The sequence below is a fragment of the Scyliorhinus torazame genome, chromosome 15, assembly GCF_047496885.1.
Source record: "Scyliorhinus torazame isolate Kashiwa2021f chromosome 15, sScyTor2.1, whole genome shotgun sequence".
NCBI lineage: Eukaryota > Metazoa > Chordata > Chondrichthyes > Carcharhiniformes > Scyliorhinidae > Scyliorhinus > Scyliorhinus torazame.
Window position 1 is genome coordinate 5,692,149 of NC_092721.1, and position 20,746 is coordinate 5,712,894.

Below are 20,746 nucleotides of genomic sequence, written 5' to 3' on the forward strand. Positions count from 1 at the left end.
TATTGAAAAATGTGTTTAATAGAATGTTGTAATGTTTTTATTTAGATCAGGAAGTGAAATTAACATCAATCAACATATCAACTCATCCAACAGAAAGGCTGAAGCATGGTAACATTGAGCTTTGGAATACTGGACTTGCTGCCCTGTCCCACATTACATTTCCATTATTCTGATGTGTTTCTTCCGGAGACGGGAATTCAGCCCCTCGGCACTGCTGGGTCCATTTCTTTAGCTGGCTGCCGGGATTATACATTTTTGAAACACATCATCGAAACTTTACCAAGTTACTTTATGTGAGCTGCCTGCAAACAGCCAGGACTAACCACAAACTCTGGCGCGTCAGTATAGCATTCATTACACCTGTCCCTTCAACCGCCTATTCATCCCTTTAGCTATCAAAGAGTTTGTTAAAAGCTGTACTAATCTCCGCAATCATGTCCGAGGTCGTCATTGAGCGCTGATACTTCTGGAAAGCCTGGTGGTTGCACTGTCTCGTCAAGGCACAGGCTCCGAACGCAGCAACAAGAGTGGGGTTTAATCTGGAAGGCGAATGAAGAGTGACATGAGCTCCTGTGTGAAAGGCTCAGGGAGACCCACATCTTACACTCGTACATCTCAGCTTCATTCCGCCCAAAGAATGATCCAAATTAGTCACACGCCACTGCTCCCTCCGCACGCCTCGGAAAATTCCTCCTTTTCAAATGTTTTCCAATTCCCTTTTGAAAGTTTCCTGAATCTGCTTCCACCAGCCTCTCGGGCAGCACCTTCCCCATCTCAACTCCCTGTGTACAACACATCCTCATCACCCACTCGGCTTTTTGTAAACCATTATCTTAATTATTGGTTACTGGTCCGCCTGCCAGTGAAAAGTTTCTCTTTATCAAATCCTTTTATAATTTTGAGCAAGTCTGTTAAATCTTCCCCTCAACACAAATCAGTAAAGACCTGTCTCTCGAAAACACTTCTGGTTAGAGTTTTGCGTCCTTGATTCACTCCATATATCAATGCAGCGGAGCACTGTCCCGAGAGTGAGAGATAATGCCTTCATTCTCTCACTTTAACACACAACCTCTCCATTTCAGCCAGAGGGGCAGTAGGTGTCAAGCCAAGACACGGACAGGACAAGGGGGGGGGACAGCAGCTCGTTCACCAGGCTGGCCTCACAGGCAGCGAGGGGAATAGAGAAGCCTCATTGCAGAGTTTTAGCTGAGAGCTGGTGCAGAGGCTGGGGATGTCGAAGCAGGAGAAATGAAATTTAAAAGTCTCTTCTGCCCAGGGCACATGGTTCTGGATCTTGACCAGACATATCCACATTCTGGAGGGAGGGATTTGTTAAATAATCATCCTGTTAAACCAGGATATTGTTCTTTTTTTTTTAAATTTAGAGTACCCAATTATTATTTTTTTCCAGTACGAAGTCTTACAACACCAGGTTAAAGTCCAACAGGTTTGTTTCAATGTCACTAGCTTTCGGAGCGCTGCTCCTTCCTCAGGTATTTTTTTCCAATTAAGGGACAATTTAGCGTGGCCAATCCACCTAACCTGCACATCTTTGGTTTGTGGGGGTGAGACCCACGCAGACACGGGGAGGATGTGCAAACTCCACACTCAGGTCGAACCCAGGTCCACAGCGCCGTAGGCAGCAGTGCTAGCCACTGTGCTGCCCTCAGGATATTGTTCTTAATTTCCTTTGGTAACATTGAAGCTGACAGGAGTCTGACTGGTTGCAACATGAACACCACCTCCAGTGTAACATTGGTACCAGGCAATAGGGGGTTAGTCTTACGCTCCACTATCCTTCATAATGTGTATGTGGGGGAGGTGATAGGACGAGACACTAAACTGGAGTATTCCACTGGGTGAGAGATACAGCACTCCACCCTGCTGGGCACTGAAACTCCAGTCTCTCCTCTCCCTGATCTCTGCTACTGTCTGGAGTGGGGTCTGAACCCAAAGCACAAGAGGCGGGAGTGCTCGCACCATTCCAGACAAGGGCTACTCCTGTGTGTGAAGGTACAGGCTGCTTAGCATCAGAAATAATACAATCATCAAAGCATTTCCACCGATCTGAGACAGACCAATGGCCAATCTCACCCATCTGTTTTCTCCTCTCCAGCGGCGAACGCCCAGTGGGTCAGGACCCCCAGTGATCCAGAGAGCAGGTCTCCCTGACCCCCACACCTCCGACCACTGCCTTGCTGTGAGCAAACCAGCACTAAACACAGAGAAACAGGTACTCAGTCAGCAAACATTATCGAGAGATGCCTGTTAAATGAGCCGTTTACGAAGGTATTTTACAAAGGAGAAAGGTTAATAAATCGGTTTAATCATTAGGTTCCTGTACCAGTGGATGATGACATGATTATCAGTGTTTGAAACATTCAAATATCACATTGGACAATCCAAAACCTAGTGATGAATATAAATCCCACAATGCGGAACCATCAATTTGTTTTCCACACTGGTCAGAAATGCACAATCATTTAATCATATCACATCTCACATTTTCCGTGCAAATGCCCCCTGTGACTATTCACATCCACACTCCCCCCTCCCCCCTCCCCCCATCTCTTCTATTTGTGCCCCCAAATACAGAGAGCAATGTGGATTTCTGTCACACTCCACAGGGTTGGGCACAAAATCTAAGCTAACGCGTTCAGTGCAAACCTGAGGGAGCGCCGCACTGTCAGAGGGTCAGTACTGAGGGAGTGCTGCACTGTCAGAGGGTCAGTACTGAGGGAGTGCCGCACTGTCAGAGGGTCAGTACTGAGGGAGTGCCGCACTGTCAGAGGGTCAGTACTGAGGGAGTGCCGCACTGTCAGAGGGTCAGTACTGAGGGAGTGCCGCACTGTCAGAGGGTCAGTACTGAGGGAGTGCCGCACTGTCAGAGGGTCAGTACTGAGGGAGTTCTGCACTGTCAGAGGGTCAGTACTGAGGGAGTGCTGCGCTGTCACAGGGTCAGTACTGAGGGAGTGCTGCACTGTCAGAGGGTCAGTACTGAGGGAGTGCTGCACTGTCAGAGGGTCAGTACTGAGGGAGTGCCGCACTGTCAGAGGGTCAGTACTGAGGGAGTGCCGCACTGTCAGAGGGTCCGTACTGAGGGAGTTCTGCACTGTCAGAGGGTCAGTACTGAGGGAGTGCTGCACTGTCAGAGGGTCAGTACTGAGGGAGTTCTGCACTGTCAGAGGGTCAGTACTGAGGGAGTTCTGCACTGTCAGAGGGTCAGTACTGAGGGAGTGCCGCACTGTCAGAGGGTCAGTACTGAGGGAGTGCCGCACTGTCAGAGGGTCAGTACTGAGGGAGTGCTGCACTGTCAGAGGGTCAGTACTGAGGGAGTTCTGCACTGTCAGAGGGTCAGTACTGAGGGAGTGCCGCACTGTCAGAGGGTCAGTACTGAGGGAGTGCTGCACTGTCAGAGGGTCAGTACTGAGGGAGTGCCGCACTGTCAGAGGGTCAGTACTGAGGGAGTGCCGCACTGTCACAGGGTCAGTACTAAGGGAGTGCCGCACTGTCAGAGGGTCAGTACTGAGGAAGTGCTGCACTGTCACAGGGTCAGTACTGAGGGAGTGCCGCACTGACAGAGGGTCAGTACTGAGGGAGTGCTGCACTGTCAGAGGGTCAGTACTGAGGGAGTGCCGCACTGTCAGAGGGTCAGTACTGAGGAAGTGCTGCACTGTCACAGGGTCAGTACTGAGGGAGTGCCGCACTGTCAGAGGGTCAGTACTGAGGAAGTGCTGCACTGTCACAGGGTCAGTACTGAGGGAGTGCCGCAGTGTCAGAGGGTCAGTACTGGGGGAGTGCCGCACCGTCAGAGGGTCAGTACTGAGGGAGTGCTGCACTGTCAGAGGGTCAGTACTGAGGGAGTGCCGCACTGTCAGAGGGTCAGTACTGGGGGAGTGCTGCACTGTCAGAGGGTCAGTACTGAGGGAGTGCTGCACTGTCAGAGAATCAGTACTGAGGGAGTGCTGCACTGTCAGAGAATCAGTACTGAGGGAGTGCTGCACTGTCAGAGGATCAGTACTGAGGGAGTGCTGCACTGTCAGAGGGTCAGTACTGAGGGAGTGCCGCACTGTTAGAGCGTCAGTACTGAGGGAGTGCTGCACTGTCAGAGGGTCAGTACTGAGGGAGTGCCGCACTGTCAGAGGGTCAGTACTGGGGGAGTGCTGCACTGTCAGAGGGTCAGTACTGAGGGAGTGCTGCACTGTCAGAGAATCAGTACTGAGGGAGTGCTGCACTGTCAGAGAATCAGTACTGAGGGAGTGCTGCACTGTCAGAGGATCAGTACTGAGGGAGTGCTGCACTGTCAGAGGGTCAGTACTGAGGGAGTGCCGCACTGTTAGAGCGTCAGTACTGAGGGAGTGCTGCACTGTCAGAGAATCAGTACTGAGGGAGTGCTGCACTGTCTGAGGGTCAGTACTGAGGAAGTGCTGCACTGTCAGAGGATCAGTACTGAGGGAGTGCTGCACTGTCAGAGGGTCAGTACTGAGGGAGTGCCGCACTGTTAGAGCGTCAGTACTGAGGGAGTGCTGCACTGTCAGAGGGTCAGTACTGAGGGAGTGCTGCACTGTCAGAGGCTCAGTACTGAGTGAGTGCTGTAGTGAATATACCGCAACAGGACTGCATCAGTTGTGGAACACTTTGGCATGTTGCAAGATTATCAAAGGTGCTATAGGAATGGAGGTGTGTTCTCCCTGTCCTGACATATGTGGTCCGGTGACGATCCTAAGTTACATCTTATTTGTGAAGTAAGTAAGGAATAATAGACAGCATCATTAATCATGTCACCTCAATACTGTCACTAAACAGTGAAGCATGCGACAAGTGTTCTTGCTGCTTGTTTTACTTTCTGGGTTATTGGCTACAGTTTGTGTGAGTCGGGGAGATACAGCGTTCAGGAGCCACTGGTCAGTCCAGCAAACACCCCCCCACTTGGTGCCAATTCCCAATCCTGTATTGAATAATTTTAATATATCAGTGGGCGGGTCCTCAATGCACTACTTACTATTTAACAGGTCAGAGCTAGGAACTGTGAGACAACGTCCTTTATACAATTAAAAACGGGATTATTAGGATCTCAGCAATTTAAAATTAATAAAGTAAAGCCGATAGTTTCCTGTCACTTTCCAATTGGTTTGGTGTCCAGGGTTGTTAAAACTCATCCACATTAATGCATCTCTTGTTAATATTGAAGATTTTGCAACAACTCACTGTCGCTTCCACAGCAACCTGTGAATTTAAAATGTCCCAAGCTGCCTTACAGGAGCGATGAACACAATCTGACACGGAGCCACGAGGTGATATTACGATAGGTTGGTCAAAGACGTTGGCTTTTTAAGAAGTGTCTTAAAAGTAAGAGAGAGGCGGAGAGGTTGAGGGAGGGATTTCTGAGCCGAGGGGCCTGGCAGCTGAAGACATGGTCACCAATGGTGCAGCGATGGACATTGGGAATGAGCAACAGGCAACAAGTAGAGGAGAGCAGACCTCTGGGAAGGTTGTGGGGGTTCCTGCACAGTCAGCCTGGAGCCACTCAGCTAGCCAGAAGGATGGAAGGATTTAAGTGACAAAGTTTACATTAGTAAAGCTCACCTGTGGTTCCATCGGAAATTAGATCTTTCTGCCCCTTCTGGACAATAGTCACATTCCCCAGAGCTTGGCTCAGTTGAAGCAAGTTGCCTTGGTGATCACATTCATCCAAAGGGTCCTTGAGCTAAGACAGAGAATCCATGTGACTTCTAATCTACCCGAATGGTTAGAACAAAGAGTGTGAAAATCATAGCAGAATATTACAGCACAGAATTGGCCCATTGTGTCTGAGACAGCTCTTTTGAAAGACCTTTCCAATTATTCCTATTCCCCTGCTCTTTTCCTATAGTCCTGCAAACGTACCTTTTCAAATATTTAGTCAATTGCCTTTTTGGAAGTCTGCAAAGGGAGATAGATAAGCAAGGCGAGTGGCAGAAACGTGAGTTACCAGTTTGTGGAAAAATGAGAGTTTGTCATCATTGACAGGAGGATTCGAAAAGCAGCAAATTATCGAAATGGAGAAAGCCTGCAGAATGCTGCAGTGCAGAGGGATCGGGGTGTCCTGGTGCATGGAGAGAGATTGCAGAATGCTGCAGTGCAGAGGGATCTGGGTGACCTGGCACATGGAGAGAGATTGCAGAATGCTGCAGTACAGAGGGATCTGGGTGTCCTGGCACATGGAGAGAGATTGCAGAATGCTGCAGTACAGAGGGATCTGGGTGTCCTGGCACATGGAGAGAGATTGCAGAATGCTGCAGTGCAGAGGGATCTGGGTGTCCTGGTTAATGGAGAGAGATTGCAGAATGCTGCAGTGCAGAGGGATCTGGGTGTCCTGGCACATGGAGAGAGATTGCAGAATGCTGCAGTGCAGAGGGATCTGGGTGTCCTGGTACATGGAGAGAGATTGCAGAATGCTGCAGTACAAAGGGATCTGGGTGACCTGGTACATGGAGAGAGATTGCAGAATGCTGCAGTACAGAGGGATCTGGGTGTCCTGGTACATGGAGAGAGATTGCAGAATGCTGCAGTACAGAGGGATCTGGGTGTCCTGGTACATGGAGAGAGATTGCAGAATGCTGCAGTACAGAGGGATCTGGGTGTCCTGGTTAATGGCGAGAGATTGCAGAATGCTGCAGTGCAGAGGGATATGGGTGTCCTGGTACATGAATCACAAAAGATCTGCATGCAGGTGCAGCAGGTAATTAGGAAGGTCAATGAAATTCAACCTTTTATTGCCAAGGTGGTTAGAGTATAAATGCAGGAAAGTCTTGTTACAGCTATAAGTGGTATTAGTGAGACCACACCTGGACCACTGTGTACAGTTTTGGTGTCCATACTCCAAGAGGGATATACTTGTGTTTGGAAAACAAAGGTAGTTTTAAGGGATGTTTATTGGGACTGGTGAACATTAGAAATAAGGCAGTTTTATGTGTTTAATTTAATATTTCTGTAATGGAATGGTACGAAGGTGTTTGTATGTGTGGGGGTTTGTTAAGTTGCAACTGTGATTCTATTGTGCTTGGAGAGGATGACGACGAAAAGAATAAATATGCCAGCAGTGATACGTGACGTTTGCTCAGCAATTGGAGACCTGTAAGGTAAAAAGTTTTAGTTTTAAGTTTCAGTTGGGTATATAATAATAATCTTGATTGTCACAAGTAGGCTTACAGTAACACTACAATGAGGTTGCTGTGAAAATCCCCTCGTCGCCACATTCCGGCGCCTGTTCGGGTACACAGAGGGAGAATTCAGAATGTCCAATTCACCAAACAACACGTCTTTCGGGACTTGTGGGAGGAAACCGGAGCACCCGGAGGAAACCCACGCAGACACGGGGAGAACGTGCAGATTCCGCACAGACAATGACCCAAGCCGGGAATCGAACATGGGACCCTGGAGCTGTGAAACAACAGTGCTAACCACTGTGCTACCGTGCCGTCCTATTGCAGTTGGGTACAGGACAGTGGGAATTGACCATCTCGCAACTCTGCCAGGAGAAGGTGGCCAAGATAAGGGAGTTTCAAAGATGCATGCTTCCCAAGAAACCAGATAAAATCCAAATTATCAGGGAATTGGGTCAGTAAGAATGTTTAAGACGACTGGAGTTCTAAGAACAGAGATCAGGGTATTTAACAGAAGAATTCAAGGAAGAGTAAACAAAGTGTTCTGAGTTAAAGAGATAATTGCAGTAATCAGATTTCAAGTGGGACAGCAGACTTCAGAGGTAGATGAAAAGTTTGATGGCATTTTTTTTTTTTTTTTTTTTTAAAAGAGTACCCTATTCTTTTTTTTCCAATTAAGGGCCAATCCACTTACCCTGAACATCTTTGGGTTGTAGGGTTGAGACCCATGCAGACACAGGGAGAATGTGCAAACTCCAACGGACTGTGCCCCAGGGCCAGGATCAAACTCAGGTCCTCGGTGCCGTGGGGTGCTAACCACTGCGCCACCATGCCGCCCCGATGTCATTTTAATACAGTCTGGGAATAGAGTATTAAACAAATTGCAAGCTGCTTGTACAGCCATCAACACAAATCCTAAAGGGGTTGGTGTGAAATCCTGGATTGGATTCACTGTTAAAAGTGGAGTGGAAGCTCTGTTTAAAATTTCCTTTGCAAAACCTGGACTAGATTTCAGAATGCAAACCGCTACGGGAAAGTATTATGAGAGAAGATTTTAAAGCATGTTTTTGGGAGTGGAGTTTGGAGACTCCCTAACGAAAAGCATCTGGGGGGGATTCGGAGGAGAAATCCACAAACGCTAACTTGGGTTCAGAGCGGAGTGTATGTATTTGACCACAGCCAATCTGTGTGTTCAAAGGGACTTTGTGTTAATGAGACCATTGTAGTTTAAAATGTACTTTTTAATCTGTGTTAATCTTAAAATCAGTGTGTAGTTGTTAAAGTAAGGGGTGGAGTAAAGGAATATTCTATCATAATCCAAGTTTTCCATCTTTAATAAATGATTTTCCTTGTTGTTAAAATTAATTACGCTGCCGGCGGGGATCGTTGACTCGGGGTATTCGGCGATCAAGGTTTCAGACCATGCACCGCACTGGGTGGACTTGCAAGTAGGCTGTGGGGGGGGGGGGTGCACATTGGAGACTGGATGTAGGGTTGCTAGCGGATGAGGTTAGTGTGCAAGTGGGTGAGGGCAGTCATCCGGGGGTATGTGGAACTCAACGATATGGGTTAGGTCTCAGCCGCCACATTCTGGGAGGCGCTCAAGGCAGTGGTTAGGGGGGAGTTCATATTGATCCGGGCGCACAGAGAAAAAGAACGAGCAGAGGTGGCAAGGTTGGTGGGCGGGATTCTGCAGGTACATAGGAGGTACTCGAAGCCCCCGGAGGCAGGGTTATTGAAGGAGAGGCAGAAGCTCCAGGTGGAGTTTGGGTTGGTGTCCACAAGGCAGTGGGGCAGTTGCGGAGGGCCAGAGGGGCAGTGTATGAGTACGGGAGTAGGCAAGTAGGATGCTGGCCCACCCACTCAGGAAGCAGCAAGGGAGATTGGAAGGGTGAAGGACGGGAGGGGGAAGAGTGGTACTTGTCACGGTGGGGGTGAATGGGATATTTGAGATCTACAGGAGGCTGTAGGAATCGGAGCCCCCGGCGGGTGGGGAGGGAATGCGGCGGTTCCTGGATGGGTTGGAGTTCCTCAAGGTGGAGGAGGATGGTGGAGGGGCTGTGTCCCCCATTGGACTTGGAGGTGATGGAGGGCATGGGGACGATTCAGGCAGGGGAGGCCCCGGGACCGGGTGAGTTTCCTGTAGAATTTTACAAGAAGTTTGGTGGTGGGGGGGGGGGGGGGGGGGGCACCCTGCTGGTGAGGGTACACAATGAGGCGAGGGAAAAGGGGGAGCTCCCCCTACATTATCGCAGGTGTCCATATTCCTAATACTGAAGAAAGATAAAGACCCGGAGCAGTGGGGGTCCCAGAGTAACGCTCCGGGACTCAGGTTCGAATCCCCCCATTGCAGTCAGCGAAATTTGAATTCAATGAAAATCTGAAATTAAAAGTCTAACGATGACCATGAAACCCTTGTCGATTGTTGTAAAAAACCATCTGGGTCACTAATGTCCTTTCGGGAAGGAAATCTGCCGTCCTTACCTGGTCTGGCCTACAGGTGACTCCAACCCACAGCAATGTGGTTGACTCTTAACTCCCCCCTCAAGGGTAATTAGGGATGGGCAATAAATGGACAGCCGGCAAGGCCCACATCCCGTGAACAAATTTAAAACAAAAACATGATCTTATTGGATGGTGGAGGAGGCTCGAGGGGCCGAATGGCCCACTCCTGCTCCTATTTCTCACAATCTTATTAAAGTTATTATTGAATCTGTGTCCAGCATCCTTTCAGACAGTGCATTCCACACACAAATTGCTTCATCAATTTTTTAAAATCCTAATTTCCTCCCTGGCTCTTTTGGCAATTAACGTATATCTGTGTCCCTCTGCTTATCAACCTTCCCATCACCAGTAACAGTTTCTCAAAGGGACACGGTAACACCTAGCAACCTTGCAGGAGTCACATCTGAGCTGAGCAATCCAGTCGACCGGCCCAGAGCTAATGTCATTAAAGCAACAGGATTCAAGATGTCATTGACCTGCATTATTTAATCCACCAACAGTTGAATGTCTAACAGGTTCCCACGGAGCTGGTGAAAAATTCCCGCTGATTCACCTGCTCCAGCACTCACCACAGCTTTGTAGAGTCTGGCAAATTCAACGACATTTGGCGTAAGGATAGCTTTGCTATATCCCTGGATCAGGCAGGGTTCTTGGACAAGCACCCATAATCCATCCTGAGAAAGGAAAAGATACAAACGGTCAGGGTTCTGATACTCAGAGTACGGGAGAGAAGAGGGTGCAACAATTAATCACTTCCGAGCTTCAGAACCATAAAAAAATCTAAAACCTTCTACACATCCAAACTATGCTCCGAGACAGAATTATTTCAGTCAACGATTAGATTCTTTGCTTTTCATAACATCAGGTCCCCAAAATCAAGATAACATTTACAGTTTGTCTGAGGGAGTGCCGCACTGTCAGAGGGTCAGTATTGAGGGAGTGCTGCACTGTCAGAGGGACAGTACTGAGGGAGTGCCGCACTGTCAGAGGGTCAGTACTGAGGGAGTGCCGCACTGTCAGAGGGTCAGTACTGAGCGAGTGCTGCACTGTCAGAGGGTCAGTACTGAGGGAGTGCCGCACTGTCAGAGGGTCAGTACTGAGGGAGTGCCGCACTGTCAGAGGGTCAGTACTGAGCGAGTGCTGCACTGACTTGATATTATTTCAGGAATTTTACCAGTGTTTTCCCTGGTGTTCTGGTTAACATTCATTCATCAAGTAATAGGTCACGTTGCTGTTTTATGCAATCTTTGGAGTCCAAATATTGAGTGGAAACTCTTTAGATCAAATAGTTTGGATGGGGTGGTGTTTGTGCAGTGTGTCCAGGAAGCTTTTCTAACACAGTATGTAGATTATCCGACCAGAGGAGGGGCAATATTGGATTTAGTACTTGGTAATGAACCAGGGCAAGTGATAGATTTGTTAGTGGGGGAGCATTTTGGAGATAGTGACCACAATTCTGTGACTTTCACTTTAGTAATGGAGAGGGATAGGTACGTGCAACAGGGCAAGGTTTACAATTGGGGGAAGGGTAAATACGATGTTGTCAGACAAGAATTGAAGTGCATAAGTTGGGAACATAGGCTGGCAGGGAAGGACACAAGTGAAATGTGGAACTTGTTCAAGGAACAGGTGCTATGTGTCCTTGATATGTATGTCCCTGTCAGGCAGGGAAGAGATGGTCGAGTGAGGGAACCATGGTTGACAAGAGAGGTTGAATGTCTTGTTAAGAGGAAAAAGGTGACTTATGTAAGGCTGAGGAAACAAGGTTCAGACAGGGCATTGGAGGGATACAAGATAGCCAGGAGGGAACTGAAGAAAGGGATTAGGAGAGCTAAGAGAGGGCATGAACAATCTTTGGCGAGTAGGATCAAGGAAAACCCCAAGGCCTTTTACACATATGTGAGAAATATGAGAATGACTAGAGCGAGGGTAGGTCCAATCAAGGACAGTAGCGGGAGATTGTGTATTGAGTCTGAAGAGATAGGAGAGGTCTTGAATGAGTACTTTTCTTCTGTATTTACAAATGAGAGGGGCGATATTGTTGGAGAGGACAGTGTGAAACAGATTGGTAAGCTCGAGGAAATACTTGTTAGGAAGGAAGATGTGTTGGGCATTTTGAAAAACTTGAGGATAGACAAGTCCCCCGGGCCTGACGGGATATATCCAAGGATTCTATGGGAAGCAAGAGATGAAATTGCAGAGCCGTTGGCAATTATCTTTTCATCCTCACTGTCAACAGGGGTGGTACCAGGGGATTGGAGAGTGGCGAATGTCGTGCCCCTGTTCAAAAAAGGAACTAGGGATAACCCTGGGAATTACAGGCCAGTTAGTCTTACTTCGGTGGTAGGCAAAGTAATGGAAAGGGTACTGAAGGATAGGATTTCTGAGCATCTGGAAAGACACTGCTTGATTAGGGATAGTCAGCACGGATTTGTGAGGGGTAGGTCTTGCCTAACAAATATTATTGAATTCTTTGAGGAGGTGACCAAGCATGTGGATGAAGGTAAAGCAGTGGATGTAGTGTACATGGATTTTAGTAAGGCATTTGATAAAGTTCCTCATGGTAGGCTTATGCAGAAAGTAAGGAGGCATGGGATAGTGGGAAATTTGGCCAGTTGGATAACAAACTGGCTAACCGATAGAAGTCAGAGAGTGGTGGTGGATGGCAAATATTCAGCCTGGATCCCAGTTACCAGTGGCGTACCGCAGGGATCAGTTCTGGGTCCTCTGCTGTTTGTGATTTTCATTAATGACTTGGATGAGGGAGTTGAAGGGTGGGTCAGTAAATTTGCAGACGATACAAAGATTGGTGGAGTTGTGGATAGTAAGGAGGGCTGTTGTCGGCTGCAAAGAGACATAGATAGGATGCAGAGCTGGGCTGAGAAGTGGCAGATGGAGCTTAACCCTGAAAAGTGTGAGGTTGTCCATTTTGGAAGGACAAATATGAATGCGGAATACAGGGTTAACGGTAGAGTTCTTGGCAATGTGGAGGAGCAGAGAGATCTTGGGGTCTATGTTCATACATCTTTGAAAGTTGCCACTCAAGTGGATAGAGCTGTGAAGAAGGCCTATGGTGTGCTCGCGTTCATTAACAGAGGGATTGAATTTAAGAGCCGTGAGGTGATGATGCAGCTGTACAAAACTTTGGTAAGGCCACATTTGGAGTACTGTGTACAGTTCTGGTCGCCTCATTTTAGGAAGGATGTGGAAGCTCTGGAAAAGGTGCAAAGAAGATTTACCAGGATGTTGCCTGGAATGGAGAGTAGGTCTTACGAGGAAAGGTTGAGGGTGCTAGGCCTTTTCTCATTAGAGCGGAGAAGGATGAGGGGCGACTTGATAGAGGTTTATAAGATGATCAGGGGAATAGATAGAGTAGACAGTCAGAGACTTTTTCCCCGGGTGAAACACACCATTACAAGGGGACATAAATTTAAGGTGAAAGGTGGAAGATATAGGAGGGATATCAGAGGTAGGTTCTTTACCCAGAGAGTAGTGGGGGCATGGAATGCACTGCCTGTAGAAGTAGTTGAGTCGGAAACATTAGGGACCTTCAAGCAGCTATTGGATAGGTACATGGATTACGGTAAAATGATATAGTGTAGATTTATTTGTTCTTAAGGGCAGCACGGTAGCATTGTGCATAGCACAATTGCTTCACAGCTCCAGGGTCCCAGGTTCGATTCCGGATTGGGTCATTGTCTGTGCGGAGTCTGCACGTCCTCCCCGTGTCTGCGTGGGTTTCCTCCGGGTGCTCCGGTTTCCTCCCACAGTCCAAAGATGTGCGGGTTAGGTGAATTGGCCAATGATAAATTGCCCTTAATGTCCAAATTGCCCTTGGTGTTGGGTGAAGGTGTTGAGTTTGGGTAGGGTGCTCTTTTCAAGAGCTGGTGCAGACTCAAAGGGCCGAATGGCCTCCTTCTGCACTGTAAATTCAATGATAATCTATGATTAATCTAGGACAAAGGTTCGGCACAACATCGTGGGCCGAAGGGCCTGTTCTGTGCTGTATTTTCTATGTTCTATGTTCTATGTTCAAACGGGCTGCCCTGTTTTCCGTATTCAAACAACGGCCACACTTCAAATGCAGTTTATTGGCTGGAAAGTGTTTTTTGGTGTTGTCGAATCATGGAGGGTGCTATCGAAATCCCAATTCAGGGTTCAACAGCACCTGGTTCCACACTTAACAAAATGGGAGCGAGGTGTGACCCCAGAGCTCAGAACAGAGTGAGATGTGTGTGAATGAGTTACTTACAGCATCGATTACAATGGGTATTCCTCGCTGCTGACACTTCTCCATTATAACCTGTTGTGAAAGAAATTCGCTTTCAGTCAACAAAAGGAGAACGGAATCGCCCATCGCCGGGGATTTAACAGGCTAACCACATTACAGAATGTGCAGCCCAGGAACAGGCAGGTCAGTCTCGCTGCTCATTCAGACTGCACGGAAATCTCCAATGCTACTCGCCATTTGTCAGCCCAAGCATGGTTAATGTCCAGGTTTTGTTGAAGCAGTCCATGTCCAAATGCAACAAGACCTGGGCAATATCCAGGCTTGGGAGACAGGTGGCAAGTTCATTCGCGCCACACAAGTGCCCGGCAATGATTATCTCCAGTAAGAGAGCATCAAACCCTCGCCCCATGACATTCAATAGCATTATCATCACTGAATCCCCCACTATCAACATCCTGGGGGTTACCATTGATCAGAAACTGAGCTGGACTCAGCCACATTAATACTATGGCCACCAGGGCAGATCAGAGGCTGGGAATCCTACAGCGAGTAACTCACCTCCTGACCCCCCAAAGCCTGTCCACCATCTACAAGGCACAAGTCTGGAGAATAATGGAATACTCTCCACTTGCCTGGATGAGCGCAGCTCCAACAACACTCAAGAAGCTCAACACCATCCAGGACAAAGCAGCCCCGCTTGATTGCTCCCCCTTCCACAAACATTCAAACCCTCCACTACCGACACACAGTGGCAGCTGTGTGTACCATCGACAAGATGCACTGCAGGAACTCACCAAAGTTCCTTAGGGAGTACCTTCCAAACCCACGACCGTTACCATCTAGAAGGACAAGAGCAGCAGATACCTGGGAACCCCACCACCTGGAGGTTCCCCTCCAAATCACTCACCACCCCGACTTGGAAATATAACACCATTCCTTCACTGTCGCTGGGGCAACATCCTGGAACTCTCTCCCTAACAGCACAGTGGGTGCACCTACACCACACAGACTGCAGCGGTTAGACCCTTCTCAAGGGCAGTTAGAGATGGGAGACAAATGCTGGCCTAGCCAGTAATGCCCACAGCCCGTGAATGAATTTAAAAGAAAGCTGCAGTCAGACCCGAGTTGGATGCTGCATTCTGGGCACTGCACCTCCGCAAAGACATGTTGGTCTCAGAGCGGGTGTGGGACACAATCACTGCAATGATACTGGGGCTAAAATGGTTCAATTATGTCTCATAGACTAGGCTTGTATTCTATTGTAAATTGACTATTTCAAAACGGAGATTGAAAGTTCCACCTCCCTCACCCAACAAAAATCTAAGCTGGGTCATTCAGATACAGGGCAGCCAGGATTGATTGTAATGGTGGGACAGGCTGGAGGGGCTGAATGGCATAATAATAATCTTTATTAGGGTCACAAGTAGGCTTCCATTAACACTGCAATGAAGTTACTGTGAAAAGCCCCTAGTCACCACATTCCGGCGCCTGTTCGGGTACACAGAGGGAGAATTCAGAATGTCCAATTCACCTAACATCACGTCTTTCGGGATTTGTGGGGGGAAACCGGAGCACCCGGAGGAAACCCACGCAGACACGGGGAGGACGTGCAGACTCCGCACAGACAGTGACCCAAGCCGGAATCGAACCTGGGACCCTGGCGCTGTGAAGCAACAGTGCTAACCATTGTGCTACCGTGCTGCCATCCTCCTGGTCCTGTGGGATGTCGGAGCAGCCGGGGAGGAATGTTGGGAGCACTATGGGGACAGGAATGGATATTGTCTGCATTGTCTGAGCGTGGGGCTCGGATTCTGGCCTCTCTCAGCTCCACTCAGACAACCACTCAGACAAGTTAATCCAAACTTGAAACTTACAGCCAGCCCTCGAGTGACCTCCTGTTAGGCTGTGGAACTGTCTGCCTTAGGGTGACCCACACTTACTGAGACCTTCGACAGGCAGTGCTCTCCCACACTAGTCACCCACCCCTTGCCCCTCCTTAATTACCCCCCTCCCCTTCATCATCCACCCCCTGCCCCAGTGCCCCTATCTTCTCCCCCCACACCCACCCATCCCCTTTCCCATGCCCACACCAACCTTGCCCAACCACCCCCTGCCCCGAATTCAAGCCTCTCTCTCCATCCCCAACCTCTCTCCTCCCATTGCCACCCTCTGCCCAGCTCCCTCACCCGTGTCTTTGCCCCCAATGGTGAAAGACCATGAGGTTTAGCACAGGGCTAAATCACTGGCTTTGAAAGCAGACCAAGGCAGGCCAGCAGCACGGTTCAATTCCCGTACCAGCCTCCCCGAACAGGCGCCGGAATGTGGTGACTAGGGGCTTTTCACAGTAACTTCATTTGAAGCCTACTTGTGACAATAAGCGATTTTCATTTCATTTTTCATTTCAAGACGTGTGCCAACTGCACACTGACTGCCCGATTCCAAGCAGCGAAACTGCCTCAGTCCAGGCTGGGTGATACAGATCGGAATCCTCACCTTGGCATTCTGTAAGACTTTCTCATCTCTTCCTAGGCCGGGCCCAATAACCAGTGTGTGCAGAGCAGGGAACCATTTCTGTATTTCGTCCACACAATTGGAACTCTCTCTGAAAAAAACATTTCCAAACAGGTCATCGCGTTAACACAACGCTGCACTCGGACTGTATTCAATACTCGCATACTCCAGACCGGCTCACGGTTAAACTGATTTGTATTGATGTAGGCCAACCCCTCCCTCCCGGCCAGTCCCTCAACCCCTCCCTCCCGGCCAGTCCCACAACCCCTCCCTCCTGGCCAGTCCCTCAACCCCTCCCTCCCGGCCAGTCCCACAACCCCTCCCTCCCGGCCAGTCCCACAACCCCTCCCTCCCGGCCAGTCCCACAACCCCTCCCTCCCGGCCAGTCCCTCAACCCCTCCCTCCCCATCAGCCCCTCAACCCCTCCCTCCCCATCAACCCCTCCCTCCCGGCCAGTCCCTCAACCCCTCCCTCCCGGCCAGTCCCTCAACCCCTCCCTCCCCATCAGCCCCTCAACCCCTCCCTCCCCATCAACCCCTCCCTCCCGGCCAGTCCCTCAACCCCTCCCTCCCGGCCAGCCCCTCAACCCCTCCCTCCCAGCCAGCCGCTCAACCCCTCCCTCCCGGCCAGCCCCTCAACCCCTCCCTCCCCATCAGCCCCTCAACCCCTCCCTCCCGGCCAGCCCCTCAACCCCTCCATCCCCATCAGCCCCTCAACCCCTCCCTCCCGGCCAGTCCCTCAACCCCTCCCTCCCGGCCAGTCCCTCAACCCCTCCCTCCCCATCAGCCCCTCAACCCCTCCCTCCCGGCCAGCCCCTCAACCCCTCCCTCCCCATCAGCCCCTCAGCCCCTCCCTCCCGGCCAGTCCCTCAACCCCTCCCTCCCGGCCAGTCCCTTCAGCCCCTCCCTCCCCATCAGTCCCTCAGCCCCTCCCTCCCCATCAGTCCCTCAACCCCTCCCTCCCCATCAACCCCTCCCTCCCGGCCAGTCCCTCAGCCCCTCCCTCCCGGCCAGTCCCTCAACCCCCCCCCTCCCGGCCAGTCCCTCAGCCCCTCCCTCCCGGCCAGTCCCTCAACCCCCCCCCTCCCGGCCAGCCCCTCGACCCCTCCCTCCCGGCCAGCCCCTCAGCCCCTCCCTCCCGGCCAGCCCCTCGACCCCTCCCTCCCGGCCAGTCCCTCAACCCCTCCCTCCCGGCCAGTCCCTCAACCCCTCCCTCCCGGCCAGCCCCTCAGCCCCTCCCTCCCGGCCAGTCCCTCAACCCCTCCCTCCCGGCCAGCCCCTCAACCCCTCCCTCCCGGCCAGCCCCTCAGCCCCTCCCTCCCGGCCAGTCCCTCAACCCCTCCCTCCCGGCCAGCCCCTCAGCCCCTCCCTCCCGGCCAGTCCCTCAGCCCCTCCCTCCCGGCCAGTCCCTCAACCCCTCCCTCCCGGCCAGTCCCTCAGCCCCTCCCTCCCGGCCAGTCCCTCAGTCCCTCCCTCCCGGCCAGCCCCTCAGCCCCTCCCTCCCGGCCAGCCCCTCAGCCCCTCCCTCCCGGCCAGTCCCTCAGCCCCTCCCTCCCGGCCAGCCCCTCAACCCCTCCCTCCCCATCAGCCCCTCAACCCCTCCCTCCCCATCAACCCCTCCCTCCCGGCCAGTCCCTCAGCCCCTCCCTCCCGGCCAGTCCCTCAGCCCCTCCCTCCCGGCCAGCCCCTCAGCCCCTCCCTCCCGGCCAGCCCCTCAGCCCCTCCCTCCCGGCCAGTCCCTCAGCCCCTCCCTCCCGGCCAGCCCCTCAGCCCCTCCCTCCCCCTCAGCCCCTCCCTCCCGGCCAGTCCCTCAGCCCCTCCCTCCCGGCCAGTCCCTCCCTCCCGGCCAGTCCCTCAGCCCCTCCCTCCCGGCCAGCCCCTCCCTCCCGGCCAGTCCCTCCCTCCCGGCCAGCCCCTCCCTCCCGGCCAGTCCCTCAGCCCCTCCCTCCCGGCCAGTCCCTTCAGCCCCTCCCTCCCGGCCAGTCCCTCAGCCCCTCCCTCCCGGCCAGCCCCTCCCTCCCGGCCAGCCCCTCCCTCCCGGCCAGCCCCTCAGCCCCTCCCTCCCGGCCAGTCCCTCCCTCCCGGCCAGTCCCTCAGCCCCTCCCTCCCGGCCAGCCCCTCCCTCCCGGCCAGCCCCTCCCTCCCGGCCAGCCCCTCCCTCCCGGCCAGTCCCTCAGCCCCTCCCTCCCGGCCAGTCCCTTCAGCCCCTCCCTCCCGGCCAGTCCCTCAGCCCCTCCCTCCCGGCCAGCCCCTCCCTCCCGGCCAGCCCCTCCCTCCCGGCCAGCCCCTCAGGCCCTCCCTCCCGGCCAGCCCCTCCCTCCCGGCCAGTCCCTCAGCCCCTCCCTCCCGGCCAGTCCCTCAGCCCCTCCCTCCCGGCCAGCCCCTCCCTCCCGGCCAGCCCCTCCCTCCCGGCCAGCCCCTCAGCCCCTCCCTCCCGGCCAGCCCCTCAGCCCCTCCCTCCCGGCCAGCCCCTCCCTCCCGGCCAGCCCCTCCCTCCCGGCCAGCCCCTCCCTCCCGGCCAGCCCCTCAGCCCCTCCCTCCCGGCCAGCCCCTCCCTCCCGGCCAGCCCCTCCCTCCCGGCCAGCCCCTCCCTCCCGGCCAGCCCCTCCCTCCCGGCCAGCCCCTCGACCCCTCCCTCCCGGCCAGCCCCTCCCTCCCGGCCAGCCCCTCCCTCCCGGCCAGTCCCTCAGCCCCTCCCTCCCGGCCAGCCCCTCCCTCCCGGCCAGTCCCTCAGCCCCTCCCTCCCGGCCAGCCCCTCCCTCCCGGCCAGCCCCTCGACCCCTCCCTCCCGGCCAGCACCTCCCTCCCGGCCAGTCCCTCAGCCCCTCCCTCCCGGCCAGCCCCTCCCTCCCGGCCAGCCCCTTCAGCAATCCACTTTACCCAGCTTGTCACTAGTTTGAAACCATCATTTGCCAAATGTGGATTCCTGGTCTGAGTCTTGCTGGGGAAGAAATCTCCTTGCAGGAGGGGTAAACCAGCAGCCACTCAGCAAACGACACAATACTCAGTTCCCCCTGCCCCACATCCACAACTGTGTCCCAGCCCCAGAAACAGGCCAGTCCATGTCAGCAAGAGCAAATAAGCACCATTCTCAACCAATTTCCCAAATCTTTCAACATCCTCTCTGATTTAATCCCACCTTTGGCAAGGTTTCCGAATCGACCGTAACCTCCCAATTCCCTGTGTGTGCGCCGTCCTTTGTCCCGACCCCTGTCCTAAATCTCCTCAGTGGTCCATCATTCTTCACCCAACAATGACTGGAAAGTTTGCTTCGGTCTATTCATCACTTTAAACACCGTGATTATATTATTGTGACAATCCCGTTCAGAATTCATATGTTGAGAGTATCACTTTCAGCGCCAGGACTTAACGTTTCAATTACAGAAAATGGGTCACCTGGTTTAGAAACTGGCAATGGTAAGCTGGTTATTTCAGTTCGGGTTAGGTCATTTGCATTTCCCCCCCCCCCCCCCCCCCCCCCCCCCCCCCCGTGTGTCACATTGCCATGGAGATGGGTGGAGCTTGGTGAGATTCTTTGTCTAAGGTTCATTACTGTGAATTCAGTTCGGGCAGAAACAGCAGCAAAGGGACAACGTCCGCCCTGGATCTGCTGTAGCTCCTTGGAAGTCAAGAGATGAAACCCAGACCCACAGCTGGAGTAAGTAAATGCTGCATCTCTCGCCGATGACGCAGCCCGTGATTGGGAGTTGGTATTCAGTACAAGACAAAGTTGGCATAGATTTGTTTTGACGGATTCTGAGGGAGGAAATCTGCAATTTTCTTCTCAAGAAGTTAACCTTGTTGCAAACGGAGTTCTGGAGGTTGTTAGCTTGGCTGCTGTTGGAAACCAAGGATGTTTTCTGATGTTTTAAGTCACTGCACAGGAGTGACAGGGAGGCGCTGCTGGAGCTGTACAACGTGGGGTTGTGAGGACAGTAAAGAAATTGGAGATTCACTTCACCAAATCCGAATGGAAGGACCAATAAACTGTAGTGCTAATACCGCTTAATTTGTTCATTATTTTTGGATGTAGAATTTATTTTAATTGAGAAATCTTGTGTATTTCCCCTGGTTATTTGCTGAATGTTTGGATTTTTATTGAAACGTTAATGGTCCCTAGCTGGACTGTAACAAGGTTACCTGTGATCTGTGACAGACTCGAGGAGCTTTGTACAGCTTGTTGTAAAGGACAAAAAGTGAACTTACAGGACAGGATGGACAATGATATTCGGGCTGTAGGATTTAATAACCGGTGCGGCATCTTTAGTGCAGAACACGTGGGAAAGGTCAGCACCCTGAAGAGGCAAGAGACAGATTAAACATACTTCACACACACCTCTGCATCTGTCTCACAT

General features: G+C 52.0%; 1 protein-coding gene across 2 annotated transcripts in view; it reads right to left on the bottom strand.

The window, feature by feature from the left end:
• The window catches only part of naxd (NAD(P)HX dehydratase), a 37,792-nt gene continuing 17,046 nt past the window's right edge, over positions 1-20,746 (bottom strand). For both annotated transcript variants that reach the window (XM_072476008.1, XM_072476009.1), the window contains exons 4-10: positions 20,598-20,686; positions 16,375-16,483; positions 13,903-13,953; positions 10,220-10,324; positions 5,587-5,707; positions 2,095-2,215; positions 1-539 (exon numbers count right to left, since the gene is read on the bottom strand). In XM_072476008.1, the coding sequence (XP_072332109.1) occupies positions 389-539; positions 2,095-2,215; positions 5,587-5,707; positions 10,220-10,324; positions 13,903-13,953; positions 16,375-16,483; positions 20,598-20,686 (747 nt within the window). In that variant the 3' untranslated portion in view covers positions 1-388. The remainder of the gene's footprint in view (positions 540-2,094; positions 2,216-5,586; positions 5,708-10,219; positions 10,325-13,902; positions 13,954-16,374; positions 16,484-20,597; positions 20,687-20,746) is intronic.